Source organism: Carlito syrichta, unplaced genomic scaffold, assembly GCF_000164805.1.
Source record: "Carlito syrichta isolate Samal-C Ts95f unplaced genomic scaffold, Tarsius_syrichta-2.0.1 Scaffold309922, whole genome shotgun sequence".
Taxonomy (NCBI): Eukaryota; Metazoa; Chordata; class Mammalia; order Primates; family Tarsiidae; genus Carlito; species Carlito syrichta.
The window spans coordinates 245,916-265,928 of NW_007254018.1; the positions used below are offsets into that span (position 1 = coordinate 245,916).

The window sequence follows — 20,013 nt, forward strand, 5'->3', positions numbered from 1 at the left end:
TTCTAACATATTCTAAATGCACATAAATTACAACATATATGGTAGCATGTCTATAATCACAATAAAAAAGAATGAGTAAGGAAGATTGAAAAAAATGTTATTAATCTAGGGTTGAGAGTCAGGGCAGTAAACTGTTTTAAAACAATTGTAACAACATGATACAAAATCATACATTTCTATAGCATGGTTGCAAGTATGTAAAAAGTGCATTAAAATTGGAAGGGTATATCCCAACCTGTAATCCCAGCACTTTGAGGGGCTGAGGTGAGTGGATTGCCAGAGCCCGTGGGTTGGAGACCAGCTCGGGCAACATGGTGAAACCTCGTCTCTACAATAAATCAAAAAGTTAGCTGGGCGTGGGCACACGCCTGTAGTTCCGGCTACTTGAAAGGCTGAGGTGGAAGGATTGTGGGAACCCAGCAGATCGAGGCTGCGGTGGCCATGAGCATGATACTGCGCTCCAGCCTGGGTGACAGAGTGAGACTCCAACTCAAAAAAAAGAACAAAAAAAGAAGGGTAAATGCCAAATATTAATAAACAGATTTCTGATTTTTCTTTTTTTGAACATGTTAGTGGGTTTTTAATATACCACTGATGTCTCTGGTAAAGCAGACTCAGGTTGTATATCTATTATATAGTTATAATCTTCATGAAGTTAGTTATTTTGGTACTTTTTTCTTTTCTCACCATGTTGCCTGGGTTGGTCTCCAACCCGTGGGCTCAGGCAATCCACTCGCCTCGGCTCCTCAAAGTGCTGGAATTACAGGCTTGAGACATCGCGTCCAGCCAGATTCTGAATATTTAATAAAAACTTTTCTATACTTCCCAACTTTTATAGAGTAAGTAGAGTACCTTTTCTTAAAAGGTTTAGTTGGAATAATGAAGTCTATATTTTCTCCAAAAAATTTTCTAATCACAAGTGCTGAAAACCATAAAACATTATTTCCTTCTCCTATTATAATGTAAATAGTACTTAAGAGAGAGAGAAAAAAAGGAGTGACAGGGTTCAGGACACACTTCCCCAAAACATGGCATCTTGGCATATTGAATATTTTAAGCTAAAGAATTTGAGGAACAGCAAGAACTTTCTGACCTTCCTCTGAAGCAGGTCATAAAATTCTCATGTAAAACGTGTCCTCCCTATACCTGGAATAAAGGAACATCCTTATCCCCAAAGGCACAGGACACAAAGATGAATCTGAGTGAATAGGCTTTGTTAAATTTTCCCGTTTATTACACTTGGTTCATAAACACTCAGATTTAACCATTTCTTGGGAGATGGTTTAATCATTTCATTTCTTTATGAAGGCTCCCATGTCACATAAAACTTATGTTAAATAAATCTGTATGCCTTTCTCTTGTTAATCTGTCTTTGGTTATAGGGGCCCAGCAAATGAACTTTACTCATGTAAGTAAAAGGAAAATATATTTTTCTTAATGTTACAAAAGGCTTGGTAGCCAGCCACATAATCAATAGTCAAGTATTTAAGAACTGGTAAAAAGATACATACAGTAATTACAACAGGTCTCAAGCAACCCAAAGACTTGAGCGCTTTAATCCTCTGCTAAAAGTCACCAAAATCAAAATCAGTGAGGACAAATTCTTTGTCAAAAAGAAGTTCAATACTTTTTTTTTAATTTGAGTTGGAGTCTTACTCCATCACCCAGGCTGGAGTGCAGTAGCATGCTCACAGCCACCCCAGTGTTGACCTGCTAGGTCCCGGCAATCCTTCCACCTCAACCTTCCGGAACTATAGGTGCGCACCTGCATGCCCAGCTAATTTTTTATCTTATTGTAGAGACAAGGTCTCGACAAGTTGCCTGGGCTGGTCTCGAACCCCCAGGCTCAGGCAATCCACTTGCCTTGGCCTCCCAAAGTGCTGGGATTACAGCCTGGGCCACCAAACCCGGCCAATACTTTAAAAAATATCACTTGTGTAAATTTATCATGCGTTATGGCTAATAATGACAATACCCTGTTGAGAACAGAAATCACAATTTAGTTTTACCAACATCCAAATTTTAGTAGAAGAAATTATTAATTTTGTCTTAAGTAAGTAATTGCTAAATTTACTAACAATGATAGGAAATTACCAGTTGGTTTGAAATTAACATCTTCATCCATCTTTATTAAGTCCAGGGATGATAAATCATTCAGATTCTTCAAACATAATTCTGCTCAATTATAGAGAACATATTTTAATTTTAGTAAAATAGAGAAGCAGGGCAAAATAGAATTTATTACTAAATATGCTAAAGCTATGTTACTGTGCAACTATCCTGGGAAGAACCATAGTCCCTACTTAAGTGGTAAGAAAAGATTCACTTAAACAAAAGAGCTAACTAATACGTCAAAAGATTTTCTAACAGTAGCAATAATACAAATAATAAAAATAACATTAAGTGAAAATAACATTTACAACTTGGAGCATTTAAATGATAGACACATATTACCTCATTTAATCTTCAAAATAACACAATAAAGTAGGCATTAATGTTATTTTCATATACAGATTAGGAAACTAAAGAATAGACGTTAAGTAATTTACTCCAGGTCTAAGTAACTGCTTTGCTCTCTGTCCTCCATTATGGCAGTAGTTTTCTTTTTCTTTTCTTTTTCCTTTCAACTTCTATCAAAGATTTGTGTGCACAAAGTATAAAGAGTCAAATGATTCTACAAAGATTATTCTATTCCACCAGTCCTTCCCTTCCTCCCTGTTTGTCACTTTCCTGAGGCAACAACTTAAAACTGTATTAACTGATGCTTTTATTATGTACTTGTTTTTCAGACTATGCCATCATGGCTAACTGGAAAGAACTTCTGAATAGGAAGTCATGCTAGTTCAGGCTCACTAACTGATGGGAATGAAACCAATTTTAGTAGCCTGCTGCTTACAGTTCTCTCTTTGCCCCATGCTGCAGCCCAGGAGATATGAGGCAGTTCAGAGCAGACAGTGAGAATACTTCAACTGTTCAATCCTAAATAGAGTAGCCACTCACAAAAAAGCCATTAGAAGGAAGGTTCTTTGGGAAGTATTTAGTTTGTGACATTGCTTAGACAGCTTGATAGTTTTAAGTGTTTGGTTGAATAAAGCTTTTGAAGTCTCTTCTGATTTTCTTAATTACATTAAGTCAGTTCATTACCCACTATTCAGTCAGTCAATAAAGAATACTTACTATACTATATACTATACTATTCTAAGCTCTAGGTTTACAGCAGTAAATAAGACAAGGTTTTTCTACAGAATTTATACTTATTGAAGAAAGCAATCCAATATACAAACAAGTAATAAAGTTTCAAGTATATGATAAAAATAAAGCTGAGAAAGAACTTATAGAATAATAGCGATTTTAAGCTTTTAACTAAAGTTTATGTGTTTCTGATATATGCTATATAATTTTTGATATGAATATACAGTCACCCTAATTGTCAAAATAAACACATCACCTTTTCCAAGAACAAGGAAAACAACAATAACATCATGAAATCATTTTGTCTTCCTCTCAGTAAAAGGGGATTTAAATAAGATCGTACAGGAAAATCTCTCTAAAAAGTGACATGTGAATAAAATGAAGGTGCACACTATGTAAAATATGCATGAAGTATTCCAAAAATAAGGAACAGAGAGAGCAAAGGACCTGATGTAAGAACAAGATTGCTGTGTTTAAGGAACAGCAAAGCAGCTGGTTTGGTAAGAGTAGAATAAAAGAGAAAGTGACAAGGGATGAAATTAGAGAAACAGGCTGAGTGCGGTGGCTCAAGCCTGAATCCCAGTACTTTGGGATGACAAGGTGAGAGAATTACCTGAGCCCACAGCTTTGATACCAGCCTGTGCAGCTTGGCAAGACCTCATCTCTACAGTAAATCAAAAAATTATCCAGGCGTGGCAGTGCTTGCCTGTAGTTCCGGCTACTTGGAAGGCTGAGGCAGAAGGATCACCTCAACTCAATAGGTTAGGACACTGGGCTCGCCATAAGTGTCACTGCACTCCAGCCTGTGTGACAGAGTGAGACTCTGACACAAAAACAAAAAAGAAATCAGAGAAATAGGCAAGGAAAGATCAAGTAGGACTTTGTGGGCTCTGATGAAACTCTGTATTTATTCTAAGAGAGTGATGAAGGAGGCATTAAAGGATACTGAGCAAGAAAGTATAACCAAGTTTAGGCAACAGCATACTCTATGCTAAGGACCCTTCCTGAGAGATTTAAGGCAGACCTCCAAGGCTTAATGGCAGGGCTCAGAAAACACTACCACAAAGTACTTTGAACTGAAGACTGCAAGAGTCCCAGAAGCAAAAAGGGCACTCTGACCTTCCCTTTTCTTTCTGTGTAATGCATGGTCATAAAGGAATTCTCTGATCTACCTTGCCTGAAAGTACAAGACCTTCAATTCCAGGATATGAAATGGTCCTGCCTAATATCCAGAGGTCACAGAGAGGTCAAGAGGAATCTGAACAAATGGGCCTTACTAATTTCTCCTCATTTTATTAACATTAGATCATACTTTTTTGGTCCAATCATTTTTCTCCAAACTATCCACTTCTTTCATTAAACTTAGAATAGAAACACACAGTATTACCTGGAGGCTTAATTTCTGAAGGCTGCTATGTCACATAAAACTTTGATTAAATAAATTTGTTATGCTTTTCTCTTGTTAATCTGTATTTTGTTATAGCAGTGTCCACTATGGACCTTGCAATGAATGAGGAAAAGATGTAACTTTTTTTCTTCACTACAATACAAAAACCTTATATTCTTATTTACATAATGAATCTAGCTATCCTTCTTTATAAGGCAAAACTTTGCTAACCCTATAATGTCTGAAGATAAGGCAAATATGAAATGGCGAGTCTGCTAAGAAAAACATTGAATTTATTAGAATATAGCAAGATATCTCTTAAACTGTCTAATTTCTTGAGTGTATTTAATCATGATTATCAAAATATATGCTTTAATTTTAAAATTTCCATTACAAAATTGGTCAGTAAATACAGATAATACAACTGTTTTCTAGATCTGTATCTCAACAGCAGCATTATGAATATATGCTATTGCTTATCACCATGTCTTAAAACATATTTATTCTTTTTATTTTTAAAAAATTTTTATTCATTTATTTTGAGTTGGAGTCTCACTCTGTTGCCTAGACTGGAGTGCAGTAGCATGCTCCCGGCCACCGCAGCCTCGAACTGCTGGGTTCCAGCAATCCTCCCGCTTCAGTCTTCCAAGTAGCTGGAACTACAGGCGCGAGCTACCACGCCTGGCTAATTTTTTTGATTTATGGTAGAGATGAGGTCTCGCCAAGTTGCCCAGGTGGGTCTCGAACCCACGGACTAAGGCAATTCACTCACCTTGGCCTCCCAAAGCGAGGGATTACAGGCTGAGCCACTGAGCCCAGCCATGTATTTATTTTTTATGCAAGACAATTATACTGCTTCATCCTTACCTCTGCATTTTTATTTGACATACATGTATCTTCAAGTAGTGAATAAATTAAAATGGGCTAAATATTTTTAGTGGATCTAACTTCTTTTACTGGAAGAAGAATCTCAACACAATGAAGAAGTAGCAATTTCTAATCCTAATAAATGTCTAACAATATTTTGATATTTTAAAAGACAGATAATGAAATACTAAGTAATTAAATAATAAAGCTGGAGTTTGCTAGGAATACATCATTGCACAGATTAGCAAAAAAGCCAATGATCAAGGCAGCCTTATATTTTCTGTTAAAATTAACTAGAAAAGAAAATTACAGAGTATGTATCTGAAGGCAACATTTTCAAAAATCAGGATCATGTTAAAGATAAAAACCAGCCAGGCTCGGTGGCTCAGCCTGTAATCCTGCACCTTGGGAGGCTGAGGTGAGTGGATTGCCTAAGCCCGCAGGTTCGAGACCCGCCTGGGCAATTTGGTGAGACCTTATCCCTACAATAAATAAATAAATAAATCAGCCGGGCGTGGTAGCCTGTGCCTATAGTTCCAGCTACTTGGAAGGCTGAGGTGGAAGGATCGCCGAAGCCCAGCAGGTCGAGGCTGCGGTGGCCGGGAGCCGCCACTGTATTCCAGTCTGGGCGACAGAGTGAGACTCCAACTCAAAAAATAAATAAATAAGCCAGGCTCGGTGGCTCAGCCTGTAATCCCGCGCCTTTGGGAGGCTGAGGTGAGTGGATTGCCTGAGCCCGTGGGTTTGAGACCCACCTGGGCACGTGAGACCTCATCTCTACAATAAATCAAAAAATTAGCTGGGCGTGGTAGCGCGTGCCTATAGTTCCAGCAACTTGGAAGGCTGAGGCGGAAGGATCGCTGGAGCCCAGCAGGTTGAGGCTGCGTTGGCCGGAGCGGCCACTCACTCCAATCTGGGCGACAGTGAGGCTCCAACTTAAAAAAATAAAACAAAACAAACAAACAAATAAATTAATTAAATGAATAAATAAAGATAAAAAGCAAATAAACCAAGTTAAGATATTATATAAAGATATTCCAATAGAATTAATACAGATTAATTCAGCAATAAGTACATGTGCCAAGCTTTATGTGTGAAAAAGAAATCGTTTATTTTTTCTACAGACAATAAATTTCTTTTTTAAAAAATTCTTACTTTCACAATAGCAACTTTTTCATTAAAATATATAGAATATTTTTAGAAGGAAATGTATCTAACCTTGTAATTTTGATTCGATTCCACCTTTGTTCAATTCAGATGCAAAACCTGTATAAGCCATGAAAATTTACAAAAAATAAAATAGAATGGATTTAATTCATCTTTGTAGGTTCAGTTTATACCCTGGGTAACTAGAGAAGAATAGTCTAAATAAATCTTATATAGGAAAAAAAAACCAAAAATCCAGCTTACTGAGTTCAAACAAGGTCTAAGTATCTATAGAAAACAACCACTGTTTTGATATCCTTTCAATATAAAGTAGGTGTCTTTTGCCTATTTTATTGTATAACAGTGATCAGAAATATTATATTTTAATAAGAATAGTGTGGAATAAATTCCTAATATTTTACACATAACAAATATTTGTCTAGTGATTAATATTTTCTAATGAACTTCATTATAAAATGGATGTACCCATAAAAACATGGTAATACAACAATTTTGAGCTATTCACTAAAATTGAAAGTTATACTCTATAACCCAATAATTGTATTCCTAGGCACATACCCATAGTTATACATGTGTGTATCAGAAGGCATATATAACAGCATTCACAGCAGCATTATTTACATTAAGAATTTTCTTTCATCAAAAGATTCTTTAAGAAAGTGAATAGTCAAGTTATAGACTAGAAGAAGAGATTTGAATACACATATTTTCTAAGACTCTTATCCAGAATATATAAAGAACTCCTATATATTAATAATAAAAATACGGTAGTTTCTTTCACCCATGCCAGCTCTGGCATGTCCCCATTTCTTTTCTCACTTCTTTCTATAATAAACTTTGTTTGAAAACTAACTAACTAATAATAAAAATACAAACAACCCTAATTTTAAAATGGATAAAAGACTTGAAGGGGCACTTCAAAACATGGTTAATAAACAAGAAAGTATCCTTAGTGCTTGTATTCACCAGGAAAATGCAAAAGGAGATAATACACCACTACATACACACAGAAATGGCTGAAATTTAAAATACTGACAAAATCAACTATTTGCAAACTGATGTAGAGAATCCAGAACTCTCATACATTGCTGCTTATAGTGTAAATTGGTTCAATTGCTTTAGAAAATTACTATATTTTGGGGTATCTACTGTGTGCATTAGAATGGTATTGCAATGAGTCAGGTTTTAATTTGGTATTCAGTAACCCCAAGTATTCTTATTTTATAACCTACACCACATGAAAAAACCATCTAGAAGCAACATAACCAGATGTGTGTTAGCTTTAAGCAGGATGAAAATTCCAGCTGCAATAGTAATACTATATACACTTTGATTTCTTGTGAAATGAAAAATGAACAGTAACAAATTCAGAATAAGTGAGTGGCTGAACACTAAGTACAGACAAAATTCTAGACTTTAAAAACTTTAACTTATTTTTTAAAATTTAGGCATTTCTGTTATTTGTAGTAGAGCTGATTTTTTTCCTACCAGGTATATTTTTAATAGTGCTGATTTCAAACTTAATTACAAAACTAGAAATAAAACATTTCAGATAAAGATTTTTCACTTTTGTCTAATGTTGCCTCTAAATGTAACTTGTTACTTTTGTTTCCGTTACATATTCGTTTCTGTAATCTATCTATTCCATGAGCTATTAGTATAAATATAGGCCTAGTTGGCTTGAAAAGATGACTACTTTTCCAAGTCAACGTAACAAACCATAATGAGATGGATTTTTCAAGGCTCTGATATAAAGCAGGGTTGAGCGTATCCATTCCAAAGCGATATTCACATCTGTGATGGTATGCAGTACTATCTCTGCATTTAAATGCTCAATGAGATGTCTGTGCAAACTAAAGGAGAAAAAAAACAACTTTGCATTACTAATATGCATTTCAATGCCATAACTCTTACTTTTAAATTTTAACAATATATAATATACTCACTGCTACTTTAATAATTCATAAAATATAACAGTTTCCAAAAATATAAGAGGAAAAGTTTAAAATGTCAGTTAAACTTTTAAAAAGACCTGAGATTTCTCTCTACTTCATGGCTCTAAAAGACAGATTATTATTTTTAAAAAAAGTGGAAGGTGAATTATATCCTATTTCCTCCAAAAGAGAATTTATCAAATACTTTACTAATAGGTCCCAAATTGCCTCTCTCTTAGTAATAAACAAATTTTAAAGATGTTAAAATAATATTTCTCCTCTTAGTATAAATTAGCAATTATAAATTTATATAATTTAATATATAAGTTGTAATATAATTAGTAAGTCCTTATTATAAGTTAGGCCTTGTTATAAACAAGGATACATGCTAACATGTTAAGAAATGCATGTTGAATAAAAATCTTTTGTACAGAAACATTAAATTCCCTAAAAGAACATAAACTATCTAGTTAAATTGTTGAAAATTTCCAGAAAATGGCTGTTAAAAATCTCCAAACAAATTTATTTATAATATATTAAAAGAATAAAATAGATTATATTAGCATTATTATCTTTTTTGGAATATTTTCTGTATTACCTGCTTTCTACAGTGTCGTTACAAGCTAATATCTGAATGTATTTCTCTCTTGTACTTAACCGAGTCATAATAACCGCAGTAGCAGTAGTGTCAAACTGGAAAAAAAAAAAAGAAAGAAAAATACAACTACATAGAGAAATTTAGAAAAGAAGACCACATTTTGATACCAGTCCTCTTCATGACTCAAGACTTTCATTTTATATTAAGCAGTGCCCTTGCCTTACATAACAGTTCAAAAAGAACTTAAAAATGCTCTGAGTTTAAATGTTAACTGAAAATTTAATTTAAAAACCTTCCAAGAGTATGGCCATAAGTACTACTTTGGTTTCAATATAACAATTTTGGCAATGTTAAAATAAAAACACTTTGGTCACTAGATAAAAACTGTAATAGTTGGTGTAGTTTACATATAATCTGATTCAATCCACATAGTTATAAATTGTGTAACAATATTTTGACATTGTTTGGAAAGATGTCCTTTCTGAATGTTCCCTTAGTACCTATATGAATGGCTTCTTCTTTCAAGTATTTGTCAGAGTAGGGTTGTTTTGAAATGCATATGGACTGACTTAATTGTCACGATGCCTGGGGACCAGTACTGGCATTTAGTGCTAGGACCTAGGGATGCTACACATCCTGTAATGCACATGGCAGCCCTACACAACGGAAAATTGTCCCATCACAATGCCGAGAGCACTCCCATTTATAATAAAAAGCAAAACAAACAAACAAAAAACTCCTCAAAACTAAAAAGTGCTTTAGCAGCATCCATTCATAAACCTACTCTTTCATCAAACAGTGGGAGCTTAGAGAGAATGGAGAAAGCAGGTCCCAGCTGGTGAAGCTTGTTTTACTTTTATTCTTCCATTAAGGTAGATTTTCTCTGTTAAATTACTTTTAAACCTAATCTAATTATGACATGCCAATTTAAAAAATCGTATTTAGTTTTTACTATGTTTTAACATAAGCTATAACAAGCAAAGTTATTTTCACTTACTTGAGGTCGACCAGCTCTACCAATCATCTGTAGAATATCTGTTTCACTGTACTCTTCAAACATTCCTCCAGAATAATGCATTGTAGATTTTATAACTACTAGGTGAGCAGGCAAATTTACTCCCATAGCTAAAGTACTGGTAGTAACTGCATCGGATTAAGACAGTAATTTCAAGCCATATAACGTTATTGCTTCAGGAAGACATAGTCTTATAAAAGACATATTTTTATAAATGCAATAAAAACTCATATGTAAAAAATTTAGAAAAGATGAAAGAAAAAAAGCATTACAGCCTAAAATAGTAACACTTTAAAACCAAAAAACTACTAAATTATTATTTTCAAATTGCCCTATGTTCAATAACATGATAAATTACCAAGCACTGACAAAGAATTCACTGTAACATGTTCATGAATGGGTAATTACATAATTTTAGAGTGTCAGAATAAAAGCTGAAATAAGCAGAATATCTGGGGGTTTTTTCCCGCTAAAACATAATTTTCCAAAATATTTTATAATATCCAAAGAAATATGTTTTACTTACAAAGAACTGGTAGATCACCAACAGTAAAAGCTCCTTCAACTATTTTTCTATCTGACAGCTCCATGCCAGCATGATGATAAGCAATACCATCTATTAAGAGTTCTATAACAGAAATATATCACCCATTAATATTTCATCAGTAATGGACTACTTTTTTCTATATCTGAAAATGCTATTCAAAAATGATCTCTACACTTACCTCTCAGTTTGGAATCCCTTACGGAATATGCATAGTTCTGTAACCTATTTAAAAATATCAGAAAATTTATTGAATTATTTTCAGTAACATCAGAAAACTCTAAAATCACTATTATTTTAAAACATATATATAAATTATATGTATGTGTGTGTATATATACACATATATACATATATAGTTGAAGAAGCTTTTACTGTTGGCGATCTACTTAGTTCTTTGTAAGTAAAAACATATTTCTTATGGATATTATAAAATATTTTGGAAAATTATGTTTTAGTGGAAAAAAGAAAAAGCTCAGGTATTCTGCTTGTTTCTGCTTTTATTTTGACACTCTAAAATTATGTAATTACCCCATGCATGAACATACTACAGTAAATTCTTTGTCAATGCTTAGTAATTTATCATGTTGTTGAACATAGTGCAATTTGAAAAATAATAATTTAGTAGTTTGTGTGTGTGTGTGTGTGTATGTATATATATACCCCCCAAAAGATTTTCACAATATCATAATCTGAAATTTAGCTTTAATAAGTAGATAATATAGCCTGGGCAACATAGCAAGACCTTGCCACTTCAAAAAAATTTTAAAAAATTAGCTGGGGATGGTAGTGTATGCCTCTAGTTCCAGCTACTCAGAAGGCAGAAGGATCCCTGGAGCCCAGGAGTTCGAAGTTGTACTGAGCTATGATGATGCCACTGTACCTCAGCTTTGGTGACAGAGCGAGAGCCCAACTCAAAAAAAAAAAAAAAAAAAAAAAAAGGCAGAGAATATCTAACTTTTATATTCAAAAGTTCCTAACTTATCAGCAGTAACCCTAATGCCCACTTTTAATTCAAGAATTTGAAACACTGCTCCATTTATGTTTTTTGTGGAACAAACATAAATGGTAATTATGTTCATGAGTCAGAATATAAGTTTAATTCCCATAATTTCCCTAAAATATATTTGTAAGGAATAACAATTTTTAAAACTCTACAATACAAGGGCACCTGCATAATAAACATTTGTATACCTAACCCTGAATTGTACACCACATCTCTAAAATAAAAAATTTAAAAAAAACAAAATAAAATAAGATAAAAACTCTATGATAGCACTATTAACTAAGCCCCAAAATGCGGGAAAAATAGTTGTTAATTGTGCGCTAAGACATGGCACTTAAAGAAAACCAGGTCAGGAGGAAGCAACGTGGTCAACTAGAGGTGCCTAATGGCCATCCTAACAACAAAAAAGGACCAAAACAATGAATAAACAACGAACTTCATTTTGACCAGCGTGACTAAAGGAAATTGCTGGAGTACAGCAAGAGATGGAAGAAATACTGTAGAGCACAGAAACTCAGTTGACCACATAGAGAAAGGAAGGAAACGTTTTGATTCTACCATCTTATCCCCTCAGTTGGGATCAGCTCAAAACCAGGAAGAAAAAGGTAAGCAGGAGGACCTCAGCAACTTATATCACCTGTGTGGATACCTGGGGTCTTCATTATGGGAGAATCCTTGAGTCTTCACAGGCCCTGACCCCAAGTTAGGGAGCTGCATGGAGTTTACACAACTACACTACTCCAGAGAAGGAGCCCACATTGTGTCCTGCTCCTCGTGGTCCAAGCTGCTACCGTGCCATGCTATCTTGAAACTAGAGCCACTGTTAGAGTATGCCTGCTCCAGGAGTCAACAGTCACTACATCTCTTCATCCCTGAGGCTCTGCCATCATTGCACCATGCTAACACACAGTTGTGCACTATTCCTCAGCCAAGTAGCTATAGCTCCCCACTCCCTGGGAACAAAAGGTATCTCAGAGTCACTCCATCTCTCCCAGCCCAGTTGTAGCAGTGTCCATGCCCTTTCTACTTCTCAGAGCCCAGGCCTAGCAGAGAAGCTGCCTCTGCCACCCTCTCCCACAACAAACAACCCAGTGCCCAGTTCCCACAGGAACTAAAGTGCCAGCCTCCGGTACCCAAGCTGACAAAGTATGCTTCTCCCCCACCCCAGCGATCAAGAGGCCTGGCCTAGGGGAGCAGCTGCACCCCAGGACCCTGCTTGGGGGACCACAACTCAAAACCCAGCAGACACATGTGTCCCTACACACCTAAGTTGGCATGGTGCTCTGCCCCCAAGGATATGGACCTTGGCTAAGCTGTACCACCCACCCTCTGTGTGAAATAACCTCAGCAACTCACTTCTTGAGATCTGGACTAGCCCTCTGGAATCTGAGTTGCTGAGGGGCCCCATCTCCCTGAGGAGGAAAGTCATTCTTGTGCTACTCCTGGCCTTCGAGAGCCCAGGCCACAGCTGTGCCCTGGTATTCCTGGGTTCCTGATGCTGCTGCACCCAGCCTAGCAGAGCCCGGGCTACTGCTGTGTCCAACCACCCAACAATCCAGAGTCACCAGTAAGTGGTAACTCCTCTCCTGGTGCCCAAGTTGCTATTGTGCCTTTTTAACTCCAGGACCTGAACAGGAGCAGTTCCCTGCTCCCTGGAGCTCAAGTCTCTAGAATACCACTTCCCTGGCCCTGTGCCAATGCTGTTCCCTGACCCCCAGGATTGGAGTCAGGGTTATATCCCTGCCTCTTGGGCCCGAGCTTTTGAGAAGTGCCTCTGAGAATGAACATGCACCCACATTACAGGTGCCACATTAGTTCATTAGGACACTGAGCTCAGAACCCCAGCTCTACAGCCACTCCAAGCACCTATGCCCTGGAACGGTGCTGCCGTGGCTGATTGTAGACTGTGTCAGACCTGATACCAAGAGGTATCTCCCCAACTAAATATCCCCATCATGGAGAAAATGAGAACAGAGGACCCCTAAACCCTTGCTACTGAGAATAACAGCCAATGCTACCAGCACCACTGCCACAAATTCCTAAAGCATACACCACTGAGGTACTCACAGTCATTGCTGACCACAGCTGAAGAAGCTGCAGAGACTATAACTACTGTGTTCACTTAGAACCAGAGCCAATATATTTATATCTTAGGACAGATCTGCAGGTGAAAGTCTTATGAGATTTATTATATTTATTTATATAGAAATATATTTATATTTACACTTATTATACTTATTATATAAGTATATTATTATATACTTATCATACTTATACTCTACTTATATCCTAGGACAGATCTCAGGAGAAAGTCTTTCCCTACAAAAACTTCTTTTTTTTTTTTGAGTCAGAGTCTCACTCTGTTACCCAGGCTGGAGTGCAGCGGCATGCTCATGGCCACCACAACCTCGACCTGCTGGGCTCCGGTGATCTTTCCACCTCAGCCTTCCAATTAGCTGGAACTACAGGCATGTGCTACCATGCCCAGCTATGTTTTTGATTTATTGTAGAGACGAGGTCTTGCCAAGTTGCCCAGGCTGGCCTCGAATCCCTGGGCTCAGGCAATTCTCTCGTCTCAGCCTCCAAAAGTCCTGGGATTACAGGTTTGAGCCACCGTGCCCGACCTAAAACTTCTTTATAAATTTTTTAAGAGATGACTATTCTACTAAATGTCCAGATATCAATGCAGAAACACAAGAAATATGAAAAAGGAAACATGACACCACCAAAGTAAAACAATACTTCTCCTGTAACTGATGCCAAAGAAACAGAAATTTATAAATTGCCTGAAAAGGGATTCAAAATAAAGATACTAAGGAAATTTAGGGAGGTACAAGAAAATACAGATAGTTTAATGTAATCAAGAAAACAATTCATGATCTGAATGATAAATTCATTCAAAAAGAACCAAACATTTTCTGTTTGACACAGGGTATCAAGGAGGAAGATATGAATAGCACAAGAAGTTAGTTAGTATTACCATTGTCATTTGTATGCATTAATAAAATTCTGATGAGGACCTGCTTTTTGCTTGTTTTTCCTTGAAACCAAGCCCTATTATATTCATATTTAAAATGTGTACACATTTGTATAATAATCTGTTCTTTGTGGTATTTGGTACTATTACAGGAAAAATTTCAGATCCAGACTTTTTTGCAGTTTTTATATCATTGTTTTATTTCGTTTTTAAAATAAATTCTAAGCTGAGCTTGATGGCTCAGTCTGTAATCCCAGCACTTTGGGAGGCCGAGACAAGTGGATTGCTTGAGCCCGTGGGTTCAAGACCAGCCTGGGCAACTTGGTGAGACCTCATCTCTACAATAAAATAAAAAATAGCTGGGCGTGGAATTACACGTCTGTAATTCCAGTTACTCAGAAGGCTGAGGCAGAAGGATCACTGGAGCCCAGAAAGTCGACAATGGGGTGGCCGTGAGCATGCATGCCACTGCATTCTAGCCTGGGCAAAGGAGTGAGACTCCAACTCAAAAAAATAATAATAAAGTCTAGTGGTTTGAGCCAAACCCCATTACAGTTGCATAAGGAAATAAAATTTAATACTTATATTATTTTTAAAAACCACAATTTTTAGGCTGGGCACAGTGGCTCAAGCCTGTAATCCTAGCACTTTGGGGGTCCGAGATGAGAGGATTGCCTGAGCCCATGGGTTCAAGACCAGCCTGGGCAACATGGTTAGACAACGTGTCTACAATAAATAAAAATTAGCCAGGCATGGTAGCACACACCTGTAGTTCCAGCTACTTGGAAGGCTGAGGCAGAAGGATTGCCGGAGACCAGCAGGTCAATGCTGGGGTGACAGTGAGCATGCCACTGCACTTTAGCCTGGGGGACAGAGTGAGACTCCAACTCAAAAAATAAAAAAATAAATAAAAGCATCTTTTTAATATCTAAAAAAAGAACAAAATAGAAATCTTGGAACTGAAGAATTCAATGAATGAAATAAAAATATAATAGAAAACTTCAACTGTGAAATTGCAGTCAGGTCTGTTGAAACAGCCCAATCAGAGAAAAAATAAAAATAAAAAAGAGTGAAGAAAGTCTACAGGACTTATGGGACATCAGTAAGCAAACAAGTATTTGCATTATGGGGGTTCCAGAAGGAGAAGAGATGGGAAAAGATACAGAAAGCTTATTTTAAAATAATTGCTGAAAACTTCCCAAGTCTTGGGATATGGACATCCAGATTCATGAAGCTCAAAATTCCAAAACAGATTCAACCCAAAGAGGTCCTTACTAAAGCATATTATAATCAAAATGCAAAAAGTCAAAGACAGAGAGAATTTTAAAAGTAGCAGGAGAGAAGTGTCAAGTGACATATAAGGGAATCTCCAATAGACTATCAGTGGATTTCTCAGCTAACCTTGCAGACCAGAAGAGAATGAGATGATATATTCAAAGTCCTGAAAGAAAACAATACTGCCAGTCAACAATATTATTCCCAGAAAAGCTGGCTGTTCATCAGAAATGAGGAGATCATTTTCTCCAGATGTTTTCCAGACAAGCAAAAGCTAAGAAAATTCATCACTACTAATGCTTGGAGTTCCTCAACCAGAGGCAAAAGGATGATAATTAGTATCATGAAAACATATGAAAGCATTAAGTGCATTGGTAGAGGTAAATATATAGTCGAATTCAGCATGTGCCATTACTGTAATGGTGGTACATAAATCTTTCAAATCTCTTGTGTAAAAGTAAAAAGTCAAAATGGTAAAAAAATAAATAAATAAATAGCATATAGCTACAATAAATTGTTAAGGAATATCGAATATAAAAAGATGGAAATTGTGTCGACAAAAAATATATTTGTATGTGACTGAAGATTAATTGTTATCAGTCTAAAACAGTCTATTATAACTATAAGATGTTTTACGTAAGTCTCATGGTAACCACAGAGCAAAAAGCTAAAAGAAATACAAATGAGGAAGAGAAAGGAATCAAAGCTTAGCACTACAGAAAAACACCAAACAACAAAGGTACACAACAAGAGAGTAAGAAAAGAACAATGGGTCTACCAAACACTAGAAAACAGTTAACAAAATGGCAGGAGTAAATCTTTATCTGTCAGTAATAGCCTTGAATTTAAATAGATTAATAAACTCTCAAATAAAAAGACACAGAGAGACTGAATGGATTAAAAAAACAAGATCCAACTATATGCTGCCTACAAGAAACCCATCTTAGCTTCAAAGATACAGGCTGAAAGTGAAGGGATGAAGAATATATTCTATGCAAATAGTAATCAAAAGAGAGCAAGGAGTAGGTTGGCTATACTTATATCAGATAAGTAGATTCCAAGTCAAAAAACTGTCACAGGAGTTAAAGAAAGTCACTATTTAATAATAAAGGGGTAAATTCATCAAGAGAACATAAAAAATTTAAATATATAGGCACCCAACACTGGGGCACCAAACGATATAAAGCTTGAATAATGCACATGAAAAGAGAGATAGACAGTAATACAATAATAGTAGGGGATTTTAATACCTCATTTTCAATAATGGATAGATTAACCACTTAGAAAATTAACAAGAAAATTCTGAACTTGAACTTCACTTTAGGCCAAATGAACCTAACAGACATACAGAACTTACCATTCAGTAGCAGAAGAATATATATTTTTCTCTAGTCATAAGAAATATTCACCAAGATAGACGATATGTTAGGTTATAAAACTAGTCAATTTATTTTAACTAGTCTACATTCAAGAAGATAAAAATTATACCATTTCTGACCATGGTATGAAACTAGAAATCAATAGCAGGATATATCTTTAAAAATTCATAAATTTATGGAAACGAAATCATATGCCTCTAAACAAGCAGGTCAAAGAAGAAAATCAAAAGAGAAATTTAAAATATATATCTTGAGATAAATAACAATGGAAACACAACATACCAAAATTTATGAGATGGGGCAAATGAAGTTCTAAGAGGGGAAGCTTATAATAAGTACCTATCTTAAAAAAGAAAATCCTAAATAAACAGCCTAAAGGAGCTAGAAAAAGAACAAAGTAAATGCAAAGTTATCAGAAGGAAAGCAAGAATAAAGATCAGAACAGAAATAGATAAAGAACAAAAAAGAACAGAAAATGATCATTAAAACCAAAGGCTAGTTATTTGAAAAAATTGACAAACCTCTAGCTAGACTAAGAAAAAAAAGAAAAGAAAGAAAACTTATACATATAAAACCACAAATTAAAGTGAAGAAATTACAACAGATGCCTCTAAAATTAAAAGGATCATAAGGGACTACTATGAACAGTTATGTATCAAAAAATTAGATAACCTAGAGGAACTGGATAAACTCCTAGAAAACTATAACCTGACATGATTGAATCAGGAAGAAATAGAAAGCTTGAACAGACCAATAACATAAAGAGATTGAAACAGTAACTAAAAACCTTCTAACAAAAGATAGGCCTAGAACCAGATGACTTCACAACTGAATTCTACCAAATACTCAAAGAAAATTTATTACTAATACTTTATAAACTCTTCCAAAAAATAGAGCTAGAGGGACTACTCCCAAGCATATTTTATGAGGCTAGTATCACCTTGATGTCTAGGCTAGACAATGACACCACAAGAAAAGAAAACTATAGGCCAGTATCAGATGACTATTGATGCAAAAATCCTCAACAAAATATAAGTAAACTGAATTCAACAATACATCAAAAAGATTATACATAATGATCAAATGGGATTTATTCCTGGCAGGCAAGGCTGGTTTAATATACACAAATCAATCATTGTGATATATCACAGTAACAGAATGAAAGATAAAAAACACATGGTCCTCTAAATTGTCACAGAAAAAGCAGTTGACAGAGTTCAACATCCTTTCTTGATGAAAGCTCTTAACATTTAGGTATAGAAGGAAAAGAACCCCAACATATTAAAAGCCATTTATGAAAAACCCATGGTTAATATCATAATCAATGGGGAAAAAAAATGAAGCTTTTCCACTAAGATCCAGTAGTAGGCAGGGATGCCTACCTACTCTCACCATTTATATTCAACATAGTACTGGAAGTTCTAGCAAGAGCAATCAGACAAGAAGAAATAAAAGCCATCCAAATCAGAAAGAAGGAAGTAAGATTATCTCTATTTGCAGATGGCATGATCCTATAAGTAGAAAACCTCAAAGATTCCACACAAATATGTTAAAACTAATTAATTCAGTCAAGTTACAAGATACATAGGCCAACAAAACACAATACAGAGTCCAAAAATAAGTCCAAACATAGACCATCAACTAATTTTTGACAAAGGCATCAAGAAGACACAATGAGGAATGGATAGTTTTTTCAATAAATGGTGCTGGAAAAATTGGATTTCCATGTGCAATAGAATGGAATTGGACCCTTATAGTATATATGAAAATCAACTCAAAAATGGATAAGACACCTAAATGTAAAATCAACATACAAAAACCCGTAGCATTTCTATACAAAGATAAGGATTTAGCAAACAAGAAATAAAGAAAGCAGTTGATAGGATCAAAAAATTAGAATATTTAGAGTAAATTTAACCAAGGAAGTAAAAGATTTGTACACTGAAAACTATAAATCATTGATGAAAGAAATTTAAAACAAAAACAAATGGAAAGATATCCTGGTTTCATGGATTGGAAGAATATCGTTAAAATGTCCATACTACCCAAAGCAATATACAGATTCAACACAGACCCTATCAAAATTCCAATGGCATTCTTCACAGAAATAGAAAAAAATTCTAAAATGAATATGGAATCGCAATAAACCCTGAATAGCCATAGCAATATTGAGAAAGAAAATACTGGATGCACCACACTTCCTATTTTAAAATTATACTACAAAACTATAGTAATCAAAAGAATATGGTACTGGCATAAAAACAGAAACACCGGCCAACAGAGCACAACAGAGCACAGGCCAATAGAGCATGTGCCTGTAGTTCTGGCTACTTGAAAGGCTGAGGCTGAAGGATCGCCTGAGCCCAGCAGGTCGACGCTAGGGAAGCCGTGAATATGTCACTGCACTCTAGCCTGGGCGATGGATTGAGACTCCAACTCAAAAAAAAAAAAGAAAAGAAAAGAAGAGAAATAAAAGAATATAAAATTATATTAAAAATTACTTTTATCCTTATTTTACAGATGAGGAAACTGAGGCTTTCCCAAGGTTAAACCACAAACCTAGATTTCTCATCTCATCTGGATTATCTAGATATCCCTTAAAAGTCCTTCTACTGACTGGGCTCGGTGGCTCAGCCTGTAATCCCAGCACTTTGGGAGGCCGAGGTGAGTGG

The 20,013-nt window shown here is 35.6% G+C and overlaps 1 protein-coding gene across 1 annotated transcript in view; it reads right to left on the bottom strand.

The window, feature by feature from the left end:
- Positions 1-20,013, bottom strand: part of HFM1 (HFM1, ATP dependent DNA helicase homolog) — a 107,879-nt gene that overhangs the window by 57,219 nt on the left and 30,647 nt on the right. Inside the window, exons 14-20 of the mRNA XM_008068270.1 lie at positions 10,886-10,929; positions 10,687-10,788; positions 10,143-10,288; positions 9,146-9,240; positions 8,333-8,466; positions 6,665-6,712; positions 2,095-2,175 (exon numbers count right to left, since the gene is read on the bottom strand). Coding sequence (XP_008066461.1) covers positions 2,095-2,175; positions 6,665-6,712; positions 8,333-8,466; positions 9,146-9,240; positions 10,143-10,288; positions 10,687-10,788; positions 10,886-10,929 — 650 coding nt within the window. The remainder of the gene's footprint in view (positions 1-2,094; positions 2,176-6,664; positions 6,713-8,332; positions 8,467-9,145; positions 9,241-10,142; positions 10,289-10,686; positions 10,789-10,885; positions 10,930-20,013) is intronic.